A 19,927-nucleotide genomic window follows, 5' to 3' on the forward strand; every position below is an offset into this window, starting at 1 on the left:
ATTATCGATCCACACTAAGAATATCAATAAGAAGTCATTCGTTCCATTTGCACCGTTATGCAGAACGTGTCACGTGCAACGTATCTAATATTAGCTTCAATCAGTGGCAATAAAGAAGGAAATAACGTCACGAATACACGTGCAATACTTTATCTTGCACATGTGACGATTCTCTTCGCGAATATATAAAGGTACCTTAATCCCAAACGATGGGACTCGTCTACTCGCGCGAACGTCGTCGTTAGCTCACGAAATCTGTTGCAGTTCGCCGAGAGTATCGTAAAACTGTAACGCATGACTTGGCCAATACACGCAGTAAGACATTAATTCACTTTAACATATTTTACGACGACATTATTATGCATTTCTGGTTAGAAGCGCACATTCTTTCGCGATAAATAGCATCGCAATACCAATCGGTTTTGCGATCGGAATGAGGCAACGCTCGGAGTGCGAACCACGTATTTAAAGGCAGAATAAATCGATATTTCAAAAAAGGCGAAATTATTTCTGTTCTCCAAATATCCGCTCGTGTGCCGACAATGCGCGAGATCGAGACTCAGAAGGTTCTCCAGGACGAGCAGTGCTTCGAAATAATTCGCAAGAAGCTGCGACAGGACGCGATGGATAGCTTCTCGCTGGTCAACTTCGAGATCGTGCCGATAGATGAAGTGAACGGTTTTTTAGGCCAATACTTTACTCTAAGAGCCACCGTGGCCTGTCCGAAATCACCGCTGGAGACGAGGAACATCAACTTTTTCACCAAGGTGCCGCCGCCGATCAGCAGCCCGCTTTACGATTTAACTCAGGCGTACGGTACGTTTAAGAAGGAAGTGGCTCTCTACACTACGGTATTCCCGGAAATGCTGGGCGGTCTTGACAAGGGATGCATCCCGGAATGTTTCCTCGGGATCGAGAACGACGTGATCGTCCTCGAGGATATGGCTCATAGCGGCTATACGATGACTGACAAGACCACGCCTTTCGACTTTGAGCATTGCGAGATTCTGATAAAGATGCTCGCCAAGTTTCACGCGAAATCCTTCATCTTTGAGCAGCAGTATAAGAAAACTTTGCACGACGAATTTTCTCATTGCATGCACGAGACTCTCTGGCCGTGCGCGGACGACAAAGCTAAGGCGATGGTCGACGCCGCCGTAAAAGGCATCGTCTCGATGATTGACTTACTACCTGAATTAAATGATGATCGGCGCAGTGATTTTAAAGAAAAAATCGTGAAATTATGTGCAGATCACACGGACAGACTATCACCGTCGGTGAAACACAAGAACGTGCTATGCCACGGTGATTTATGGGCAAACAATATATTGTTTAAGTACGATACCGATAAGAGACCTGTTGAATGCTGCCTCATTGATTTCCAACTGGCAAGGTAACTATATGTGTACTTCTTGAAATATAAAAAAAAAGAAATAAGTTTTGTACTTGCGTAAAAAGTTTTAGATATAAATCTAATTTTTCGATTAGCCATAATTTTGTAAATTATCATTTTAGTAATCATAAGAGTATATAAGAGTAAAGCAAAGACGATTATAATTCTTATTAATTTTTTACATCGATGCAAGGTACAATCCACCAGCGCACGACATATTGTGTTTTCTCCAATTCACAACTACGCGGAAGCTACGAGAGGAACATAGCGAGACGCTTTTTAGACTCTACCACGATTCTATGGCGATAGTCATGAAAGAAGCTGGTCTTAATATATCAGAGATTTTCTCTTGGGACGAATTTGCTGAATCCATTCGAGATTTACGTATAATGTGCCTAATTCACGGTATACTAAATACACCGATCATGCTGCTGGAACCTAACACGGCCAGTAAATACTTTGCCGAGAAACCGGAGCTCCTTGAAAGTATTCTGTACGTTGACAGAACGCCACTCATTTGCGAGCAATTCAAGGAAGCACCGAAATATCGTGCCCGTATGATAGACAGCTTATTAGAATTGTACGATTATGTAACTGGTTAACTACCACACGACATAATCGAGCTGTAAAAGGATAACAAAGTAGTCAAACTTCCTCACTAAAGTATTACCAGACGTAAAGCTCAAGAAAAATGTATTTTAGATTTAAGACAAATAAACAGAAGGTCTTGATATTAATAGATATTCTTCAACAATAATAAGATAGACATCTTGACATTAATATTTTCAATAAAATATAATAAATGTAATGTTATACATGTGCAACATAAATAAAGCGTAATCATCGTGCTTGACTTGCAAATATAAAACCTTTTTCTTTAGATTTATAAAATTTTGAAAACATTTATAAATAGAGAATAATGATGATATTCTAGAATAACGAATTATTATTGCGTTAACATGATTCTGTATAGTGCGAGTACTTACTTTTTACGTGTAAGGTTTCAAGCAATTATTAATAGCAGTTATATCAGTAATTTGTTCCACATGTAGTGATAACTTTGCGACATTGCAAACTAACTCTGGATATTTGTTAAAATATTCTATTAACAAATTTTGAAATATTTTCAATAGTGACGTGCTATCTTTTCTTATTTTTAAGAAATTTTGATTATTTTAATGTCGTAATTATTGATCATGAGCGTGTAAACATTTACGTATACTTTCTTAAATGTAGATTGCATGTGATATTATTAATAACTGTGATATCTGATAAAGCATATTATTATATGGTTATCATATAGAATAAAACTAAATCGATGTTCTTGTTGACAATAAAAATAAAGAAACATTTAAAAAATTTATTTTATACTTACCTCTTAAATTTTATCATTGCTTTCAAATGTAAAGAGTTGATAAATGAAATAAAATTTATATTTTAACGCATTTAATAGATGCATTTAATAAATTAAAATAAGAGTCAAAAAGAATGTAGAATGTCGGATCCAATCAACAAATAAATCTGCTGAATTAATGCAGTATCTAGCTGCATTAGAGTAAAGAAGTTATAAAATTTAACTTTTTCATACAAATTATTAAAAATTTTTAAATCAAATGCATCTATATAATCTTAATTTTTCAGGAAAAAGACTTTCCATAAATAATAATATAGAATATATATTTAAGTACTTTTACTTTGATCTATCAACCGTTAGAAATATTTAATACATGCTAATAAGCAACATGCAATTCGCCAATAATAAAATAAATATATATTGCAATTCCTGGTGGTAACTTAAAAATAATCCTCTTTTTAAAATTGCAACACTTCTTCACTGAACTATCAAATTCTATATATATACATAGCTATATAAACTACGTGACAAATACAAATCGTGAGCTCACGGATAATCCTGCCGGCATATCAAACAGACAATCCGAAAAGAAACAATGCTATCGGATTGTAGTGGAGGCACTTTAACGACATTTTTACGGCACGAACGTACGATGAAACGATTGTTATGCCGACAGTTTCATCCTGCTCAACACAGGTTTGTAAAGTACTTGTCCTTTTATTACAAAGTGACGTGGATCCGCATATCGAAACGCGAGGCATAGGGGGACTCTCTGGGGGATTTACTCTTTTATGTATATAATTATTTATATCATCAATTATAATGAATATATAGTTATGTACAATATTGAATCTCATTCTTTAACAATAACATCAACAACATGATTAAACAACGTTCCTCATTGGTACACAAATTGTAAATGTACAGATAAAAAAGCATTAGATGAGGTCAATGAGGTGGCGTACGCTCAGCGCGCCATTAATTTCCTCTTCTTTTTTTTACATTTTTTTAAATCCCCATATATATATACTTATATCTTGAACCATTTTGAGTTCTTTGTTCGATTTTTCATGGGCTTATATATATCTATATATATGTATATACTTCAAAGTATATACTTCGTTTAGACACACACGTTCCACATACACACAAATGCGTCAGATTTGCTCCGCGCGACGCAACGAGAACATGATGACGGTTGATGATATCGATTGAATCGGTGCGTGATTTAATCCATAAAGAGAGTGCATGAGTGATTCGCGACGCGCGATTGGCCAGCCATAAATCTCTCGCACAATTTGCAAATTTGCCGAATAATATAACTGATTTATTTTAAAATAATATCGCGAGGATTATCGTAATTACGAGGAAATCGCTTTTCCGGGTCAATTTATAATCTTCCGTATGTCAAAGAGATATGGTAAATTATGGAAACGTTGGCAGGAGTAAATCAACAAGTGTCTTTTAAATTTTGTCATCTTTTTTAACTCGGCTCGCCCCGCGCGACGCAAATCTCGACCAATCATCTAAAACTCTACACAAGGCTCCAACGAGTTTTCTTTTTTTTTTGTCGCTTGATAAACGACTTCCACAAAATCTAACGCACGAATTTGTATTATTTTCGTATAGAATCGCATCAAGGCGAGACAGAGCTGCCGAAACTCTCTCGTAGCTCACTCCGGCGCTCAAAACGCGAAGGACTCGCTCATATTCTCATAGTTCACCGACAAATGTTCCTTCGTCGAAAACTTAAGAAAAAAAAAAAGAAAAAACATCGGACTTTCTTGAGAATAAAAACGATATGCATGAATCTGATACGTGTTTATCAATCGAGATTTTTGTCTTACAGCTTTCTCCTAGCCAATTTTTCTGTCATTTATTTTTATTTTATTTGGTGCATCGATCATAGTCTCTTTAACGAAAAGAAAAAACAATTTGCGAATTTGCAAGAATAAAAATTTCTAGCATTCGTTCTCGCAATTCCTTCGAGACATTGTCACATTTTCCAAAAATTTCTCAAAAATTTAACAATGGAAAACGCGAAATTTGTCTACACAAAGTGCACTTGAAAGCTTGAAAGATAACTTTTTGCAATAAATTTGCAAATAATTTCTCCTTAGTAAAACTTTGAAAAGAAATTATTATTCCGCTCTAAATAGAAAAATTTTAATTATGAAATAAATGTTTATATTTCCAATAATTTTTTATTTATCACAATAAAAAATATTTAAAGCAATTTAAAATTTAAACTCTTACAATTTAAATGTTCAAAATACTTGAACTTTGCGACACTAAACTTAAGACCATTTACGAAAATTGGAGAATATTTCTCTCCTAATTTTCATTTTTTAGATACATTGTGTACTTGGCATTCGATAATCATCAAAGCTTTCTTATTAAATTTATAAAAAAAATTCCTTTTACTTATTTTTAAAATTTTCTTGATGCAAATAAAAAACAAATTCATATATTAACCAGTTTTTCATTCTGTTCTTTCCTCTCGCAATCTCTTTCTTATTCTTCCGCCTCCTGTTACTATGATTGAACGTTTTAATCTCATTGTCTCAAATCTCGATTTGAGATAGGCAGCTGGAAGAAAGAGGAAAGACGAAAATATAATGTCTATTTATGTGAGTACAATTCCTCTTAAGCTAAATCAGTTCGGAAACGTAATTCTGCAACCGTCGTTCGATGTCACAATATTTTAAGACGAATCTCAAATTCCATTATTTTAAACTTAAAATATTTTGAACATTGTGAGAGAGAAATTCTGTACTACGAATGTATGTATATGATATATTTCATATCATTTTTTTTTACAAAAATATTTGTTTTATATAGATAAAACATCTCATGAAAGAGAAAATCCGAAACATCTAATTGCAAGCCGAACTGAATTAACAAATGGAATTATAATCGTCATATAAGGATCTAACAATGAATTTACATCTTCCTCTGACATATACCTTATGAATATACAGAATTCTATATTCTTTGAATAAAATAAATTTTATCCCATATTGACACATCAAAATTTCAAAATTTTGTAACTGACTAATGTATTCCAGCGGTTCGTTCCGCGGTTATAAAAAGTATTATAGAATATCAACTTCGCAATTCAAAGAAACATCTCGTTCGAATAAAACACACACGCTTCAAAAAGAGTTTTGCACCATTCAAATTTCTAAATTTCTAAACTGTACATGTAACCATCCTCTGAATTGCACGATCGAAAAGATAATCCATCAGGTGAATTAATTAATAGCAAAAAATATTAATTCTTCTGTCTCATTGTCAGTACATGAATATGGCGTAACAGGTGGTGCAAAACTATATTTGGTTTGTGCTGACAACGAAGTATTTTCACAATGCAGTTTCGCATAATCCGGCGACAAAAGTCAAATATTCCATCGACAAGATACCTTTCTCGCGCGAACCGCGAGATTTTAAGACCCTGCGTGAGCAACAACCATCGGACTAGTTGCACCGACATCGTCCAGCGCTGAATACAATTAAGTTATTTAATTTTCCTTATCATTACACAAGCGTTTCGCGACTTTTACTATTCAAGTTGTTAAGCTATTCATCTCCGTTCGCGTTATCAATGCCTGCCTCTACAGAGGAACGATAAACTTGTCGACCGGAAATTAGCCCGTTCGGACTGTCAGTGCAGCTCAGCCCTGTGCGACCGGCGCTATGTGTCCTTTTGTACTTGACAGGGTGCGTGTCCACTCGCGCGCCTCGCCTTGCTTATCCTTTTTTTCTTTTTTTTTCTCTTTTTTGACGCACTCGAGCTATACATAGAAAGTTATGTACAACGATATTAACATGAACTGCAGTGGCAGTGAACAGTGCACGTGGATATTGCAAACAGCAGCAGCAGCAGCAGCAGCAACAGCAGCAGTAGCGGCAGCAGCGGCGGCGGCGGCGGCGACGCCGATGATGACGACGACGACGACGACGAGGACGACGACGACGACGACACGACGACGATGATGACAATTATACAAGGTGTATGCGTAATACGAAACACGGCAGCGACTACCACAGCTAGTTTCTTAATCTGTCTGCTTCGCAAATCCCCTTTTTTCTCTCTCTCTCTCTCTCTCTCTCTCTCTCTCTCTCTTCCTCTCTCTCTCCCTTCTACTGCTTGCATCTTCAGTTTGCGGGCATCCGGTCTGCGATCCTGTGGTGATCAAAGCGCGGAAGATCGCTGTCTCGCGGCGGCCGACACGTAGCCTGTGTCGTTTATCGTCGTCTCGAATTTTTCGCTTCATTTTTCGTTTATCGCTTTTTCCGTCTCTATGTTGCCACTTTTCTTCCGAAGAACAGTCCCACGCATATGCTGTGCAATCTCCGATTTAATTCTCAACTTTGCATGTATGTGCATGTATATATACATATAGAAAGAGAGAGAAAAAGAGAAAAAGGTAGAGGGAGAGACAGAGATGTTTGATGTGTATAAGTAAGTACATGTATGTAGGTCGAATTGTGGATTCATGTGATTGCGCGTACGCGATGATGTACATGTCTGTTCTCGTACGTGTTTGATTACATGTGCGTGTTTCTTTTCAAGTATGAGCGATAGGATCCGCGTTGTACGCGCGCACACGTATGTACGTGTAGCAAGAGAAAGAAAGATAGAGAGAGAATGTATGAAAGTCAGCGAGAAGAATGTACATGTGTGTGTCTGTGTATGAAAGGAGAGATATAGAGTATTTATGTATAGGTGTGTATCCGTGTAGTTCTTTTACATGTATATTTTTCTTCCTTCTTTATATATATATATATGTACGTCCGTATATATACACACGTGAGTTTCACAAAAATATATAAAAGAGAGAATGTCTATGTGTGTATACATATATATATATATATGTGCATATATACCTATAATGTATATATACCGATATATAGACGATTTATACTTAAAGTTGTGTGGAAAAGGGTATTTTATCGTAGTTTTAACTATATGTATATATGTATACGTATATATACATACATATTTATATATATATGGAGCCTGTAGAAAGTGCTTGATTGAGATTTTTTTCCTTTCGGTTTTAGTCGTAAAACAAGACACACGAGGTAAAGGTTGCGCGTAGTAGTCCGGCACCGTCCACGAGAGTCCGACGCGAGATCGGGACGAGAGGAGACTCTTCGATGAGGGACATCGACGAAATCGTGTCCAGTTCGCTGCACTCCTCCTCCTCCTTCCGTCGTCTCGTCGCCCTCTCACAGCACGTTGAACGACGGTGTTCTCAGGGTTACGTATTATATACATTAACACGTGCCGGAAAAAAAAGAAACCGGAGACTTTTACTGTGACGGCGATTGTTTTTCCGTTTTCCACCGCGCAGGATACCGCAATTCCACAGCGCTCGTCGAGGCTAAGCCACGTGCTAAAACTTTAAGCTATATGTTCCTTTCTCCCGTCCACTATCCTCTTTCCCAGCCGCAAAAGATCGATAGGGGGCTTAATAACACAGTGTTACGCTTTGCGAAATGTCTGATTCAGTCCTTATAGAATCATCTTCGAACGAAGATGATTATCTCGAATAAAGAAAGAGAGATGTGTAGCTACCCTCGGACCGCATAGCATCATGCCGTTTTCCGTTGCCCCTTCCATTGTCCTCCTTTTCTCGCACATCCTTCTTCATCCTTCTCCTCGTTTCTTCGCTTCTTTGATAACTTGTTCTTTAGGCTTCTTTTTCCCGAGTCCTCGTTCCGGCGATTGAGCATCACTCTCGAGATATTCAATGACTCGGTGAAAACGATTTCCATGCGGGGCAAACGAGGTAAAACTTCTTAGGAGTGATCGAATCGGCGAATAAGCGTTGTTATGCACTGTCGCTGTATGTATCGGTCGATCGAGGAAATGGATATGATTGCAATCCGCCTTGTGAACGATAACTCGCGATAACTCGTTGATAATGCGCGACATCAGACAGTGGTGTTCGTCGACGAAGACAGGACAGTTGTAGGGACGACGGACTGCACGATGGTTTCTAATGCATGATTAGATGTAAGAATATGGTCCATCGGTGAGGGCGCTACACAGCAACAATCAGGAGGAGTCGTCCTTCCCTCGGGCACCTCTGCTCGGCCTGTATTCAAGACCCGGGTCGAATTGCATCAACACGAAAACCTGGCAAATTAGAAATAACGAATCGGTAAAGTAATTTGAATTGCTTCTTATAAATTAATTTTGAAATTGTATACGATATTAAGTTACAGAGCTAGTAGTTACTATTATAAATTGTTGGATTTCTATATTTTCGCTGTTATTAAATATTATATTAATAAATTTATTATAAATCTTAAAAAATACGTAATGAGATTATCTAAAACGTGATACCTGATCTGTGGGTAATAATGTGAAGTCATCGGGTGGATTTGTGATCACGTATCGTTTGGAAGAGGCGTCGCACGACGAGCTAGTGTCTCGAAACCTAGAAAATTCGAGTTAATGTCAGCGAATAAGAAAAGAGATAGCAGTGAAACACAAGCTGAGCTATAGACACCAAGTGTAACTAATTAACTAATCAAAATTGAGCTAAGTTAAGCTAAACTAAAATTAACTAAGCTAAACTTAATTAAACGTATGTGGACCGTATGACGAACAACTAAATGCTAAATAAACAACAAGATGATAAAGACAGAGAAAGAGAAAGAGAGAGAAAGAGAGAGAAAGAGAAAAAGTAGTAAAATGATAGGTATTTTTTGGATGAGGGCAACTTACAACTCGTTGCTTTTCATTACTTTCTTTTTTCATGATGCTTTTCATGATGCAAAAACGCAAAATGTAAAAAGTGTGCGGCAGAAAATCATAAGTCATATAGTAAGTACGTGAATAGTAAAAGGTAATAAACGGCGGTACAATAATGGCAGCAATCGGAGTGGTCGCTGTTTTCGAACGGCGGTAATATGTACAAATGTATAGAAATATATGTGCGTAGGGTAATCCAATAAATACCATCGAGATAGGGAAAAAAGTCCAATACCTGTACCTGTACAGACCAATGCACAGCATTCCGTACGACTTTAATGCTGCGACAAAGAGGTCACCGTACTTGCCTCCCTCGCCATATTGAGCCAATGGCCCGTCGTACAACGCGATCTGACCAACACGACACCGATCCCTATTAGACAGGCTATCTGCCGTACTGCGAATCAGACAAAATATCGCGTTTAAATATCGTTGAAAAATTCTCCACGTTTGGATATTATCATTCCAAGATCTTACCTATACCCTCCCCTTAAGCCTGCCCCTTCAGCCAGGATCAATTCCAACTCAGGCGTAGCTCCACCGGTGATCAGTGACCGAATCAGAGTCAATGCATTTTGGTTGAAGTATGTCTACAGAAATATGTAAAGCTTTCGTTATGGCTAGTAACATCTCGAGGAACGAGAACGTCAAAAAACTATTAATGCGAATAAATAAGCCTTGTGAAGTATATTATTGACCGATACATACATGTATACACACGGTCACCGAAGCATTTTTAATACTGACCGTTGACATAAGGGAATCCAATACGCTGACTGCAAAGGCAGTACCGCAGGCAAAAGGTTGAGTGAGGTAGAGTTCCGTGTCCGGGTCATCGTCGTCGTCCTGGTCAAGGAACTGCACGTTGCTATCATTCACAAGTTCTGGAATAGCGACAAAAGAACCGTGAACAAAAATAAGTACAGCTATGTTTGGCATTCAACACGAAGATATTCGTGACTCTATTCAAGACTCTAATCAAGAAATACAAAATAACGATGATTTTTTAATAAAAAATAATTTCCTTTAATACTGTAATTAAAATGTCTAATTATGATAGCATTTAACAGTCTTCGTTTTTATTAGAACGATACTGAACACGTAGAAATGTGATCCTGAAGGTGGTTTGATAGGATCTCTCCCGTTACCTGTGATCATTGGCACATTCGCTCCATAAACGGATCCCCGTCGCTGCAAGACGATCGGGCTGCCAACTGCGGTCAAATTATCTTGTTCATTATCTGCTTTAATTTGCACTTTCTATTTAACAGCGTGGTTTTAACGGAGAAACTAGAGCTCCGCTTCCCACGAACGACAATGACAATATCGTACCTTGGCTAAGCACGCCGATTGTATCGTCAAAAGTCATGGCCTTGATATTGAGGGATGCGAGGATGGCCTCCTTGTCGGCGAGGGTGGGGTCATCATTGCTAGGCACTTTAGCCGACAGGATGCAACACATGTCGCACAGATTCACGTTAACGGCACGCAAATCGGCTCTACTCAATGGTGAACCCTGCGAAACGTTATTCAAGCGAAATAAAAGCTGCAGAAAAAGAATTCCCATTGCGAAATTATTGCTCATTATGTTCATTTCGCGTTAGCAATCAATTCATACCGTAAGCGATTTTCGTGACTTTCATAAATGCTTCCATGTTCGAATTTAGTAACATTGAATACGCAAATCTTGTTTAATACGCATTTGAATGATAATATACGGTAATATTATGTATAATATAAAGTATACATAATGTCCCAGATTTATCATGCACCTTTCTAAATAAATTAAATACAAGAAATATAACTACATAATAAATACATTAGCTGTGCAATTTCGTCTTATCTCAAGCCATTAATAAAAAAAACTGTAAAATTATCTTATTTATATCAGAATAAATTAAGATAAGAATAACTTGTCAAATTGAATTTTTCAATATGTAATATTTAAGTAATTATTCTTATATGATCTTTTTAATTTGCGACTCAATTATTTAAATATATAATAAATTAAGAAATTGTTACAAATAATGATCTTCAATTACATTTCCTTAAAAAGATTTACTTCTAAGTTCATTAAGAAATCTAGAGCAGGAAAAAAACAAATATTTTATTTGTAAATCTGAAACGTCCTGTATTATACGACAATAAAAAGTCTACGTTATCACGCGGGATAACGCTGCGATTTAAACGAAACGAGAGCAGCCTCCTCACATTTAGAACCGATATCTTCGGTAAATTCTGCAGCATTTTCCATTCGCGGCGTATGTAGTCCACCGATCCAACTATCACTACGTGTTTAAGCTCGTGATAATGAAAATTGGAAGCTCGTAATGGCATGACAAGGTTCCTCAGTCCGATGAGGGGCGAGTCGGGATCGGCGAACAGGCAGACAACGACGTGCCCGTTAAGAACTGTCATCGCCGCCTGATTACGATCCAGTATGCAGTCTTCGAGATTACGGGAGGGGCTCCAATGAAACATCCCCGTCGAATCGTACTTCATCTCGGTCTTCTCGAAATCGAAATCTTTCGCTTGATCGTCAGCGATCCCGACCTGAAGACCGCCGTTGTTGTTAACGTTCGTGCCACCCGAGGCTCTGCTCGTTGGCCTGAAAAAAAACCGTATTACAATTATATGAACAAAGTTACAAATATGACACATCTTTGTAAATGGTAACAATAATAATCTTACATTTATCGGTAGAGAAAGGTAAATTGGTAGAAAATTGGTAAAAAAAAATATTAATGAAAAGAATCACACTCGAGATTTATCTTCAAGCTCTTGTAAAATTGATCAAGACCGTGAAGCCACACTTTCGCATGCATATCGTACGCATCGCATCATTTTCTGTCATCTAGCACTACTAGTGTTGTTACATTATATCTCAGGACGAGTGTGTAACTTGGAATGCAGCAAGTATATCAAAGAAGAAAGATATAGAAGAAATGTTCGGAGATTAAGCCCTCGTACTGCATGCTTGTAAATACATTGTTTGTATGATAAAGGTTTAAGTAGAATTGTTTGTTCCGATTATAAAATTTGCAATTTTTATTTAGAAATTTGTTAAAACATTACGAAGTCGACGTTTATTGCGTTCACGCGCGCATCTATTTAAATCTATTTTTAATCTATTGCGATTTCACACTTCTTCCGTAATTAATTCAACTTCATGATTAATTCGAATTATCTAGAGCAAGAAAAATGTCAACGTAATACTTTTCCTTGAACGCAATACGCGATTTTTCACGCATTCAGGCCGAGACGTAAACGGCCATCAAAACTCGCGTTTCCCACATGTGACACCCACGTATTTTTACGAGCGTCATTAATGCCAGTGTGGCGCATGTTTTCTAAGATTAAGTATCTTCGTAAAACTCTTATGGACTTCCATACTTTTCTTTTTGTAGTCGCGCTACGTGACATGTAATTGCAATGCAGTACGCAACTTCGAAGACGTAAAGATAATGTAGTATGCAAAATTTAACACGGAAAAAACTGCCCGCGCTTGTGGTATTTATGCCCGGCTGTCGTTACTAATTTATTTTCTCGTGAGACTAGAAATACAAAGATTGACTATGTTGTACATCTAGTTTGGTAGATTAATAATTGGATAGTTTTATTAGATAAATTATCCAATTTTAATCCTTCTGACAAATAATAACGAAGTAACATTTAATTTGACAAAAATAGTAGAGCTGATAAAATGTAGAAAACATTAAAAATTGATTTTGTAAAAAAAAATTAAACACATCGAAACGTATAACTGTTACTACTGACATCAGAATTGATTACATCGTGGTGATTAAAACCTAAATATTAAATAGAGTATACGTAACATTCTTAGCACGTCCTTTTTCGTAAAAACGAGATGCGTATTGGTTTAAGTAAACATTCTATTGTAGATTATATATCGAGAGCATCACTTGACATGCAGGGAGCATGTTCATTATTATTACACAACCGTGGGATAAAGCAGTCGCATAATCACGTCACAGTACAAGGTAGCGTTAACAACAGAAGCGTACATGAGCTTTTTGACTTCGTAGGCGAGATGGTAGCCAGCGTATGCGGACTCCTCTTGCGATCTGGAATCAGAAGGTTTGCGTAACGTTGGATCTGTTCTCAGATGACTCTCTCTCTCTCTCTCACTCTCTCTCTCTCGCTCTCTCTCTCTCTCTCTCTCTCTCTCTCTCTCTTTCTGATATAGTCCAGTTGATGAAGGACATAATGATGACAGTAATGAGTGATTATTCGGCAATTAAATCAAGATGATTGTCCAATTAAAATTATTTAAAGTGTGAAAGGAAATATTGCGACTTAACACGTCACGCGATCTTGTATCACTTAAAACGATCTGGCTGTAAAGGTCCAAGTTACGTGGCAAAAGGCATCAAATCTTGGAATAATAACAAAGAGAAATTGCAGAAACTAATCTAGCGGACGTGTAACAGGTTCATCGGAAAATGTCAACGACCACCTGTAGCCTGTAGTTACTCGCACCATCCGGCAGCGTAGTAGTACAAGTGGCTGTCGTCCTCGCGCGATTTCTCTCGTGATATATGCGAGCCGTTTGTCGTTCAAGTTTGCGGCGCTCTTTGTCAACAATTGAACGAAACGCTAGAAAGCATCTATCTCTTTTGTTTCCGACTGATATACTCTGATTCTGCATCTCATATCATTTCATTACACAACGTTAGCATGTTAGAAACTATATATCCGATCAGGCTTATATGTCCTTTCACAAGAAAAAAAAATTACACTTTTAGAAACGTAAGAAATCAAATAAACGATCAGGAGTCAGCTAGTCGATTTACATGTCAAATCGCAATCTTCGCTAATATATAAATATTGAAATTATTCTCTCGATCGTAGATTATTGGGTGATTCTGGATCGCATCGAAGATCTCTACCGAGAATCGGCACGTTAAACCTTGGTGGGTTGTATGGCTTGTATGTTCGACAGTTTTAGGAACATGCTAGAAAAATGCTAATGCGGAGGTCGTTGATACATTAATGTGCAGATCATCCTAGTGCACTCGATCAAAGTGGGACGTTGTCTTATTAATGGATTAATATTATTTAGCTGAAAAATACACGCATTTACAAAAAAAAAAGAACATTACAGAAAGCGCATATTTAAAACTGTACATTTTACTTTGCAATATGTATAATTAGGTTATTCAAAATACGTTGCCGATTCGTCAATTAGAGAATATTGCAACATATTATTATAAATACAGGAAAGTTCTCACGCAAGACAACTTGGTAAAATTCTGTCTTGCTTAGGTACCGTCCAATTCGAATTCCGTTACAATTTGAATAACCTTTGCACAATACGCGTGAAAAAGTCGGTGTAATTCTAATCGTGCAGCTATGTAGAATACATGTAAGCTTGTAATTGAAGTAAAATAATAAAATGTAAATTAATAACGTATATACGACAGGGCAAAGAAAGATTAAAGCGTACTTTAGGAAGATATTTACGTTCAAGCGACTCTCAGAGAAGAAAGCAATTCTCACTGTTTAGAAAATACGTGTCGGTATCAAATGTCGAGTGCACTGTAAGTCTCACCATCTAAGTGATATAAAAAAAAATATTAAAAAGCCCGGGCATTGTTGTGGGAAGATCGCTTCTCGCCTTCTTATTGTTAATTCTCAGTAGCGAAATTCGCATATATTGCTTTGGTTGGGTGCAAAACAGAGGCGTATCATTGAGTACTCTGGTCAGCAATGATCATGGATGAAGGTATGCCTTCTTACATATAATGGCGATGTAAGTGATCACATGTTTTTGAATGCGTATATGTCAGGTGATGATGAAATTGTAATGCGCTACGGATAATTAGGTACCTCTGATTATACTGCTGATTCGGGCTGGAAAGACTGTCGTTCGTCGCTCGATTCACGTTCGGCTTCACCTTGTTGACCTGCTTCGTCGAATTTATCAAGGTCATCCCGACGGAGTTCCGATGATTTCTCATGACTGCAATGTAAAGAGATTATTTATTAATGATTTTATTGCTGCAATAATATTAATGATACAAATTTCAAATAGCTTGCAATTCAATTGCAATTAATTAACAATTAATTGTTGCAATTAATTGGTAATTAATTAATTAACAAATTAATAAATTTAAATGATTAACATTATACATCTTGCAACTGAAACTTACCATTCGGATCGTCTCGTTCGCGGCTAATTTCACCTAAAATGGATAGAACAGTGTTAATTCCAAATCTGAGCATCCTATTTACCGTCGATGGGCAAAGCAACAATGATTAAGACAATTAGAGTGTCACACTGATCGTGACCTAATTTCCCCCATGACAGCGCATATTATTTTCGTGATGATGAGCCTACAGCCCCATGCTTACAGGCGCGCATACTTCACCCAACACATGTATTTTGCATATGTCAAAAAATTAATAATTAATAGCGACGATCAAATCACAGAAGTCCCTTAATTGCGAAGTTTCCAAATTGTTATAAATACATTAACCTTCTTTTATAAAAGAATATCATGAATTTATACAAATAACTATCTTAGAAAATCGACTCTTTCTGCTCTTATTAAAATTTAATCACAATTTTGAACATAATGTAAAATACTCTTTATAAAATAATTATTCCAAAAATTTTTGTTATAAAATGTGGCTATAAACTTATTATAAATTTGCATGTATAAGAAAAAAAGATATAAATTCGTTTGTTATAAATTTTATTATAAAGTAAATGTCGAGTAATTGTTTCCAAAAATATATTACTTTCTTTAAAGTATAAAATTAAAGACAAAAAGAAAATTTTATTCAGAGATTTACATTATGTATGTAATAAAAGCAATATCTGCTTCAGAAATAATTTCAAGTTATTGCGGCGCTATGAGTGAGAATTAACGAGGGACAACATATGGCGCCTGTCGCGGTAGTTTCTTGAACAACCATTTTCTGCAATGATGAAACGAAATTATAAAGTGGATGATGTACACACATATTCGCCAACAAACACAGATGTTACCAAACTAAAACTTCCATATATTAGAAACCATTAATCTACCGTGCTGTGTATACAACTATAAATCCATTTTCACAAAGTTGAAAGCAACAAGATACTACCGATTTGAAAAGCGCGTTTCAACAAAGTCAACGACTCAATGGAATAGACATTCTAAATGTATGAGAGAAAAATTTCTATTTACGATACATAAAATTTAAGGGGAGAAATTAATTTAGCAAAAATTACTTGAGCTAAAGTAACGTTTCTCAGACTTGTGTTGTCAAAAAGTAATTCGGCTCGATAAAGTAGTATCTAATTTATATGATCATATAAATATTACGTTAGAACAGGTATATTTATTAGATTGGAAGAGAGAAGAGGATTTCGGCATGAGTTTGCATTTTACAACACATTTGTACGTACATTTAGTTCGTAAATTGACGTGAAAGTATGAGAAACATTTATGTGATCAAAAACAATTTACTACTTACGCAGACGAGCACCAATAGATATTCCGAACATTTTAATTACGCGATTTTAATTTTTCAATAACTTTGGCATTATTACTTTATATTCAAAAAGATTCTTAAATATCGCACCTTCGAAAATTTTTGCGATTTTATGAGAAAATTAATTTACTGCAAAATATATTCTACAATAATCGTTAGTTGAAGAAAACAATTGTGGATATTACGTTTGGGAAAATTGCCTGTTCATTCGCTTTTTCGTAAAAACGATGATATGTATTTATGAATACATGATAAAGTAAAATGAATAAATAATACTAAAAACAAGTTTTGTAGGACTACCGAATGCTATTGCAACTATACTAAATTGTGTTTTGTGCAAACTAGTTCAGTGAATTTCAGAAGATTTGAAAATATAAAACCAAATAATTATCTGACTTCTTATAAATCATAAAAGATAGGACATAATTTTATGTAATAAAGACAATAGTCATTAAAGTAACGTGACATAAATTTATAACTTTAAATATACACTACACTAGAAATAAAATGACGGAAAAGTATGAACAGGTATCGAATCTATTAAACAACTTCATGCAATGCTGTCAATAATGGAGAAAGTAGTACACACGAGAGCAGTGCATTAACATACACAATCATAATTAGAACAAAAGGCTGACATTTCACAGGTTTTTTTTTTCACTTTCTCCAATGTTTCAGCAACACAAAATTAGCGCGTTAACTTGAATAAAAGAAAAAAAAATCTTAATCGAACACGACGTATCAAGAACCTATCGCTCAAGCGAGTTTTGACGAAGCGTATCAAGTGCGGAAGATCAAATTTCCGATGTCAATCGAGAGCAGTAATTTCTTTTTAGGATCGTCGTATCTACTAATTGTCAAACACCTTCTCGTTAGTGTATATTCGTGTCGTATTGCCAATCGAAATTAGAAAGGGCAGCTTGCGAGACTGTAGCATGGTTTTTGATTGAGGTGTAACTGTACCTCTTACGTGAACCATCTTGGGCAGTTCTGGCGGAGTGAATGTGGGGGGAGGATGGTGGTCGTCTGTAACAAACCACTACACATGTTAGCTACCCTAACTAATTACCTAAGGCCTAGTCGCTACTCTATCGCGTTGGACAGTACTAAATCTGCGTTAATAACTAGAAGCGAAGTTCCGTTTCAGCGTCGCACGATAATACTGATAATTCGGAAATCGCGTCGGAGAGATTTTATTATATTTACTAAACAAAAATTGTAAGAAGAGTCTTTCCTTACCTTGCGCTAAAATCTAGGAGAATAACGAGATATAAAAACATCAAAATTTGATCATTATATACATATGGAGGGGTAAAAACCACAGTGGTGTAAGTCAAATTTTTAAAAATATTTTTTCGTGTGCATAGATGCACATTATATATTGTACAGATTGCATCTATGCACACGAAAAAATATTTTTAAAAATTTGACTTACACCACTATAGTTTTTACCCCTCCATATATGTATGTAAGCCATTGACTAAAAATTTATTTATATAGATGTTAATATATGTTAAATCGATATATATAATAATAATTAAATGTAAGATATGACGTTTACGATATCAAGCTGAAACGGCCTTTCAGTATTGCGCTAAGAACAAAAAAATAATCGTAAAGAAAATAACCACTAAAATTGTATAAAGACAAATGTGTAATTTTGAAATTCTAACAGCTAAAAGTACGGTTCGTGGACAACATGGACGAAATTAATGATTGAGGTCAAACAGTTTTTATGAGAATTTTAATATTAAAACAGACTTCGTCCATATTGCGGGAACGTTATACAAGACAGGTACTAAAATCGATCCTACGATCATAAACGTGCGGTGTGCCCAAAACATTCCTAATTCATGCCGAAGATGACGCAAACAGGGAAGACGCGATCGATATCGAGCAAACTTGCGTACGTGGCGAGTTTTGCTTATTTCCGATCAGCGTACGTGAATAAAAACGATCCGTCGTCTCCGCTCACGTCAATAATATTATATCTCGTCCTAAGCATGCAATAATGTAGCCTTACGGAGTGAATATTTACTCGGCATTGTCAGTGCGCGCTTTGCATCCTCCGGGAAAGAGAATTCACGTGCAAAACGACAAAGACTTTGCGAAAGCTCAGGAGGAATTGAAAGAGTGCATAAAAGATCATAGAGCTTGTCTACTGAAAGCGCAAGGAGAATTCTCTTTTTGGATTCCGACGTGAATTTCGCCGTCTGCGGGACGGAACGAAAATGCGACGACGATTGCGACCCTGCGTTTCTGTTTGTTACAATTGACATTATCTCGAGGCCGACGGTGTGACACGAGCGAGAATAGATTGCGATTCATGCGAAATTCCCCCTTTACGCACTTACTCGAGGCCTCGCTGATGAGCGAAATAACGCCACGCTAATTAGAAACTGTACACGTAGCGACTAGCGACTGTTCGTCTTTACTCGGAGAATCAAAGTATGTCCCCTTTGACACGTTCCTTCCAAGGTAGCGTTCTCAGAAATTGCGCAAAGTGTAATTCCCTGTCTTCCTTTAATTATACCCGAGATTGCAGAACTCCCCGGCTTTCTTGGAAAGATGATGTAAACGGGGACTAATGAGCAAATAATTAAAGTCGCCAAATCGAGTTGATGAATGAGATATATTGCGCTTGAAAATAGCATCAGAAAATTATATTCTCGCAGTCAAATCTTTAGATGCAAAATACAATAAAAAATATCACAAAATTTTCACTGCTAAATATTGTAGACAGAGCTGGCCTGAACTTGACACACAATCTTTCCCCATTTAATTTAACCCATTCTTATTTCACCTGAAATTGGTAATATCTATCGCAATGTTTTTTTATTTGAAATCATTATTCTTCAAATTTTGTTTGATTCCTGCACGACGCTCTGTGTTTGAGAACATACATAAA

At 36.4% G+C, this 19,927-nt stretch overlaps 2 protein-coding genes across 51 annotated transcripts in view; one reads left to right on the forward strand and one right to left on the reverse strand.

The window, feature by feature from the left end:
• Positions 1–204: 204 nt before the first annotated feature.
• Positions 205–2,746, forward strand: LOC112454959. Its single transcript, XM_025016616.1, has 2 exons — positions 205–1,393; positions 1,587–2,746. Exons 1-2 carry the CDS (start codon positions 543–545, stop codon positions 1,993–1,995), a joined length of 1,260 nt encoding a protein of 419 aa, XP_024872384.1. The 5' UTR covers positions 205–542; the 3' UTR covers positions 1,996–2,746.
• Positions 2,747–7,583: 4,837 nt separating this feature from the next.
• The window catches only part of LOC112454974 (calcium-activated potassium channel slowpoke), a 98,386-nt gene continuing 86,042 nt past the window's right edge, over positions 7,584–19,927 (reverse strand). For 25 of the 50 annotated variants that reach the window (XM_025016681.1, XM_025016676.1, XM_025016659.1 and 22 more), the window contains 12 exons: positions 17,983–18,045; positions 15,690–15,722; positions 15,367–15,499; positions 13,542–13,601; positions 11,728–12,124; positions 10,849–11,032; positions 10,665–10,730; positions 10,264–10,400; positions 9,994–10,106; positions 9,752–9,913; positions 9,106–9,199; positions 7,584–8,895 (listed from right to left, as the gene is read on the reverse strand). In XM_025016681.1, coding sequence (XP_024872449.1) covers positions 8,815–8,895; positions 9,106–9,199; positions 9,752–9,913; positions 9,994–10,106; positions 10,264–10,400; positions 10,665–10,730; positions 10,849–11,032; positions 11,728–12,124; positions 13,542–13,601; positions 15,367–15,499; positions 15,690–15,722; positions 17,983–18,045 — 1,523 coding nt within the window. In that variant the 3' untranslated portion in view covers positions 7,584–8,814. The remainder of the gene's footprint in view (positions 8,896–9,105; positions 9,200–9,751; positions 9,914–9,993; positions 10,107–10,263; positions 10,401–10,664; positions 10,731–10,848; positions 11,033–11,727; positions 12,125–13,541; positions 13,602–15,366; positions 15,500–15,689; positions 15,723–17,982; positions 18,046–19,927) is intronic. The other 25 variants (XM_025016734.1, XM_025016877.1, XM_025016853.1 and 22 more) reach the window with 5 other exon arrangements.

This window comes from Temnothorax curvispinosus, unplaced genomic scaffold, assembly GCF_003070985.1.
Source record: "Temnothorax curvispinosus isolate PA1 unplaced genomic scaffold, ASM307098v1 QBEX01000525.1, whole genome shotgun sequence".
NCBI classification, from domain to species: Eukaryota; Metazoa; Arthropoda; class Insecta; order Hymenoptera; family Formicidae; genus Temnothorax; species Temnothorax curvispinosus.